The sequence below is a fragment of the Acromyrmex echinatior genome, chromosome 4 (assembly GCF_024713525.1).
Source record: "Acromyrmex echinatior isolate Ae372 chromosome 4, ASM2471352v2, whole genome shotgun sequence".
Lineage (NCBI taxonomy): Eukaryota > Metazoa > Arthropoda > Insecta > Hymenoptera > Formicidae > Acromyrmex > Acromyrmex echinatior.
This window is the reverse complement of record NC_141855.1, coordinates 15341360-15347899: the sequence shown is the minus strand read 5'-3', so window position 1 is coordinate 15347899 and position 6540 is coordinate 15341360. Positions and strand designations below refer to the sequence as shown.

The window sequence follows — 6540 nt, the reverse complement described above, 5'->3', positions numbered from 1 at the left end:
TAAGATTAATGAATATTTATTATCTATTTACTATTTCTTGACAAGCGTAAATTTATGAAGCAAGAATATATAGAAATTATTTTATAGATCACCGTTATAGATTTCCGTTCAATTAAGTTTGCTTCTCGCACGATCACTTCCGCGATTTGGTTTCCGTATGAAGCGACGCGTGAGGAATCGATCTCACATACGATGTGTCAAAACGTAGTGTTGATCGTATCCAACACCTTGACCATATGTAACGCACTTTATAACGGTGACATGAGTGTTTGTCCCGCGCGTAAAGCTACGCATCTTCTCGTGCTACTAAAGTCTGCCATCGAGTCTCTCGAGTAAGCGCCTTTCTTATGCGCACGCCTTTGACCGTGACCGGGATTTGGGTCAACCGGTCGCTAGTAACTCGTGTTTAAAACCGGAAGAAGAACGTTTTCCGCGTCTGGGACGTTTCATCCGGTTGTTTATTTGAAAGATAAAAGTATCGCGATGGTTCTGGTAGAGATATTTTTATGAATCGGGAAGTAGAAGTATGAAATTATCGCTCTACCTCAACAATTGATGAGCGGAACGAGTGTCTCTATTGTTTGCCAACGAGGGTTATGGGATAATTATCGGAAGGCGGGAGAAATGATTATGAGAAAAGAAATACATTCAACGTACTATTTTTTTTTGTGGTCTTTGGTAAGGTAAATGCACACTGCGTAAAATTGATCAGTGCGATCTCAAAAGTTGCTTAATCGATGAAACGAGCTTTCGAGAAAAAGTTTAGTAATTGTATGTATAAAATATAGGTATCTAGATATTTTACTAAAATTATGTGAAAAAAAACTTAAAAGTTTTGGAAATTCTTAATCAATTGAATGATTTTTAAAAAAATGTTGCAGTTATGTTAATTCAAATATGTAAATATTTCATTTTAGTGATAAAATGAGATATACTGATTATTATCTGTTAAAAAAATTTAATCTTTGAAAAAAATTTTATTGTATAATAGAAAAATATACTATATAAAGCAGGTATAAAACTACAAAATGACATTCGTCATGCTAATTTAGAATTACGGCACGTGCGTAAAATCTATCTTTTACAGTTCTTATTGTCGTGCCTTTTTATTAGAATCGAACGAAAGAAACTGTAATAAGACTGGAACGTGCGTGCCACTACATGTAAAATGGGTATTTTTCACAATAATATTATAACCGCATCACATGTTCTTGGCATTGTTTCCAGAACAGAGTGGAAAGATGCGATTATCGACGATTTTTGAGCTGTTGCTGATCCTCTTGTTGGTGGCCTTTGCGGCTTATGGTCGAGTAATTGGTGAGAGAAACAGCTTTAGGAAAAAAAAAATATAATAATAATAGAAGAGCAAAAATAAAAATTTCGAAAACATAGAAATAAATTTTTATACAGATTTCATTGTGCATATGAATGTATATAAAAATAAGTAGTAATCATCTTATTTAAAATTCATTTTATATTGTCTTAAATTAAAAGATTTCAGGATTTCAAAATTTTTATTTAAAATTATATATATATATATTTTATTGCACGTATGTATTTTTTATATACATTTTATGTGTACACTTTTAAATTTTGCTCGTAATTTTACTCCACGCCGCATAAAATTATAAATAGGATTTATGAATTTTGACACGAATTTTGCAGATTTAAATTACAAACTGTTCACAGATCACAATGAGGCGACGCATCGGGTGGCTCGTGCCGCGAATAATGTAAAACAGAGTGACATAGATTTATCAACGATGTCGCTAAAACAAGCGACCGATAGTGTAAATCGATACTGCACCTGCAATGAGAACATTTGCAATTGCTGTCGGGACTTTCACATACCGCTTGTCCAGCTGAAAGGACCGGGTAATTATCACGCAATGTAATTATGCACTAAAAATGAAAGTGCAGTATGGAAAGGCAAATATATAATTATATACTTGTCTCCATACTGCACTTAAATTTTAATGCGTTTGTTATCTGAAGTACCGTGTTATTTCGTATATTGTGTTATACAGGATAACTCCGATATATACGCCGCACCTAAGAAAAACTTAATTTATTAAGTATTATTTACTATTTTTAAGGTAAATGCACTATATCAGTAAAAATTTTGTACTATCTACTACTATGAAAAAAAAATAGAAATCCAAAATATTTATGTTTCGTATTAAAAAAAGAACTTTTTGAAACCCTTGGATTTTTGTTGTATATCCCATAGGGATGGGGGTATGTTACGGCTCACGAAAAATTTATAAATAATACTTATACATAAAATGACATAATAATTAAAATATGTTTACAAAATTTTATTAAGGAATAAGAATGATAAATATGTATATAGAATAATAGATAATAATTACAATTTTCCTACATATTACAAATGTTATTACATGAAGTACATATTTCATGTAATGTGTTTATTGCATTTAGTGCACTGAATCCAATCTGAACACTTTGTATGCTTTGGGCATAAATCCCGTCCGCTAAAAATATTGTATATCCAAAACAGGACATACAAAATAATAAACTAAACAAATTATAAAAGAGCAAAGCACTTGTATTTTGCTATAAAACATTCTACACTTATGTATCACGAAATGATCACTATGTCTTTTACGCTCTCTACAGTAATTATTGTATGTAAATTATAATTTATGATGACGCTATTTATTACAGTAACAAATCGATTCAACTCACAATAATTTGTATTCATATTAATATTAACAGTAAGAAACTGAAATCATGACACAATACTAGTATAACATAAAGGCATGTAACAGAGTTAGAGTTGCAGGAAAATTATCCTCCACTCCTTTTATTTTTTCTGACTTCTGCGGCGTAAATCCCAGCGCGGCGTATTTGCCAGTGTTACCCTATTTCATGTTTATTTTAATTATATTTTACATGAAATAAAATTTAATTCTGCATTTTTTCATAATAAAATATAATTTTGCAATTTTTCTGCAATTCTTCATAATAAAATTTATTATGTATTTTTTATAAATATATTTTTTCTGATAAAAGAATTTCTGTATTTGAAATTCTAGGATGTGCTTCGTTGCAGTACCTTCAGGGTGATAATTTAGCAGTTCAACTGAGCTTTGGCGACAACATATTAACCAGCACGATTGTTAATGGTAATCACATTCATTGTCAGTGATGATTAACAGTTCTTTCTCTCTGATTAATCAACATCTCCTGTGAATTATTTATTATAGAGAAAATTTAAATAAATGGTAGAGTCTAAAAACGTAATTTTAACGTGATATTATAAAAACGAAAGAAACAAAACAAAAAATAACATTGAATAATTATAGAAAATTCCTAATAAAATACAATAAGATTTCTTTTTATTCGCGTGATTCCAGTAATTGTTGATTTGGAACAATACAGTTATAAGTTATGAAAAAATTAAACTTGATAGACGTTGAGAGCATATATCTCTTTATTTAATGAACAATTTATGTCACGTGCCTTGCAAAAGACTAAATCATGCACGTGTACCGCTCGACAATATTGACAAGAAAAGTGTGTTAATTGCGAGTGAATCAACGTTTGGTAGATGTATATTAACGTAATGTCCAGGAAGCTGTAACTCGACTTTCACCCGGCAGTATGTTTGTCATTGTCATTGGAATTTGTCGATAGACTGCATGGCATACATGGCATTTGAAACTTTTACTTCCTTTTAAAGAACGCGAAACTATACGATACTATGTAAAAAATACTTTTGCTTCGTTGTAGTTACATTTCATATTATCGTGTCAGTTCCGTATATGATTTCTTTGGTATGTGCGTTCATGAAAAAATGTATTACGAAGTCAACAGTGACGTACAGGCGCCACTCGACGAATTCGTGTCAGACTCTAGCGGAGCGAAAGTATTTACACAAACGGTTTTTCGACGTCGAGTGTGTTTATCTTCTTTTTTAATCGCGTTTGACGACCTCAATTTGTTTGAACTATACAGGTTTCAGATATCATGGCATCAGATAATATAAGTATCTGAGACACTTTTTCAGTAATACTTATATTTTAATGAAATTGTTTTAATATTTTATTTTATTTTTTATTTATTAAATGTATATTATTTCAAAATTTCGGTGAAAGATTTGGAAAGAATTATAATATATAAAGTTTGAGTTGTATATGCATCGGATATTATAAATTTCAGGAAAGAATCCGAAGCCTGTGTGTGTACCGTTACCTGGTGGCTTCACCAAATTTTGTGGCAGAATTTATTCCATCCAACGCGACGCAAAGAATCACTTTAAAGCGTGCCTCGGTTTGGAACTGCAATCCCCTACCGAGTTAGAGGCTACTCTTCGTGTTAGTTGTTTCAGGTACTTACAATGAAAAAAAATAGTAAATTTGAATTTTTTTCTCCTTTACGAGATACAAAAAAAAATTCGTAAAGAAGAAAGATAAAAAGATTTAATATGTAAATTATTTATTAAAATATTCCACACATTACACACATTCCACATATTACTCTCTGAGGCACCTTCTTTATTCTAAACGTTCTATTTCTTAGAGAACTATGTTATGTGGAAACTAGTATTTCGTAATTCGATCTTGAATTTTAGATTCGGTCCAGACGGTCTGAAGCTTCGACCGGCTGAACCACTTCCAACTGTCGAGACAGATGCTGCTTCAGAAGAAGACGACGATGATGATTTTTTCGGGCTAGGTTCGGATGATGACGACGACGATGAAGATGATGAAAGACCCATCACGAACTCCGTTCCCGATGGCTCTGAAGTTGATGCACAAGAATCAGATGATGATGATGACGATGACGATCCATTAGGTTTCAGTGCTCTATTGGATATCTTTACTGGCGATGATGATGTACCGACAAGACCTAAAGTTACTACCACGGCACCGTTATTGGAATTCACTATACCAATTCTACCACGGCCAACGACTCCCGCATCATTGGAGGATCATGAGCTGCCCATCAACAACGAGCAGGAAGCTAACTATGAAGAACACGACAGCACTCAGGAACCATTCAAAACAGAAGAAGAAGAAGAAGAAGATACAGAATTGACCGAGAATAATATTGAAGACAGTACTGATGAGAATAATGAACAAATCACGGAATCCTCCAACAAAATCGTGTACACCGCGAAACCGGATAAAGTATTGACTGTCAATAAAGTGAAGAAAGGAGTCATTGGAGACAAGAAGAAACCTACGGTGACATCGACTAGCGTAAACGCCATCCATGATCCTGAGAAACCAGCGAAGAAACCTATTAAGGATGAGGATGATGATGATGATGATATTTTAGATGATGATGATGAAGACCTCGATGACGAGGATGATAGTCTTGAAGACGACGATGACGATGATAAGGATGATGAAGAGGAAGATGAAGACGAAGATGAAGAGAACGACGACAAACTGGATGATGAGAAGCATGAAGAGCACGACGATGATGACGAGGACGAAAAGGCTGAAGATCTTGCCGATTTAGATGACGATGACGATGATGACGAGGAAGAAGATGCCATGTTGAGTGCTCTTATAGATACTGGCGGTAAAAAGAAGAAGAGCAAAGAAAATAGAAAATCTAATCAAACTAATGTCGAGCATGATGATGAGGATTACGGCCTTGAATTGGGATTTCTTGCCAGAAAGAGGCATTACAGCGGAAATCGTCAAAGCAAAGTTATGAGGCTTTGAAGTGTACAGATCATTACTTCAGTCAGTAGGATAATTGGAAATTAAAGAAAGCTCGTCCTTCTTATCTGACCATGAGTTCGTCAATCTAACAAAACTCAAGATGTTTTGTTTGGATTAACGAAGATTCGGTAGATTTTGGTATAATTGTGACAGTGATAAGATTGGAAGAATCAACATTTCTTGACATGCAATTTTGTCAAAAATGTGCGTGTTTCATTCTGATTTCATTATCTTCTAATTACAATAATTATAAAAAAAAGTTCAATTACAACTGCTATTTTACAATAACTGGATTGTTAGAAAATAAGCAGTTTACTTCGCTATCACAATTACTTTATTTCTTAATGTAGTTAATTTTATATTTATTAAATAATATGGAGACTGAGATACGAGATTTTACAGCGAAGATGGAAGAGCTTTCTTGAGAGAAGGCTCAAATAGAATTGCGTAAATAGAAAATATTTATGTATTGGAAACAAAATTCTAGAAGGATTTTATTTTATTATGTAGAGAATTTTCTGTTTATAAGGAAGACTTATACATATATATAATATATCTCGAATTATTCGTGACCTCAGCCATAATAATTTGCTCGATTAATTTAACGTTATTTATTAAGAGCAAATGAATATTTATGATTTATGTATTTATTAAGTTATTTATTGACTCTGTAATAAATAAATAAATATAACGCGCTGTATATGTATATACCATGTACCTTTCATATGTATAATTATTAATTTAGTTTTTAATTATTGAATTTTTGTTATAATTAAATTTAAACTAACTGAATAAAATACTAATTTAAATTTATTTGAATTATTAAAATTTTGTATAA

General features: G+C 32.3%; 1 protein-coding gene across 2 annotated transcripts in view; it reads left to right on the top strand.

The window, feature by feature from the left end:
• The window catches only part of LOC105145470 (uncharacterized), a 10518-nt gene extending 4110 nt beyond the window's left edge, over positions 1–6408 (top strand). Inside the window, exons 3-7 of one of the 2 annotated variants that reach the window (XM_011055006.2) lie at positions 1233–1317; positions 1690–1875; positions 3060–3149; positions 4186–4354; positions 4598–6408. In XM_011055006.2, coding sequence (XP_011053308.1) covers positions 1242–1317; positions 1690–1875; positions 3060–3149; positions 4186–4354; positions 4598–5702 — 1626 coding nt within the window. In that variant the 5' untranslated portion in view covers positions 1233–1241 and the 3' untranslated portion in view covers positions 5703–6408. Of the gene's footprint in view, positions 1–1227; positions 1318–1689; positions 1876–3059; positions 3150–4185; positions 4355–4597 lie in introns of both variants that reach the window. The other variant, XM_011055005.2, reaches the window with a different exon arrangement.
• The last annotated feature ends 132 nt before the right edge of the window (positions 6409–6540 follow it).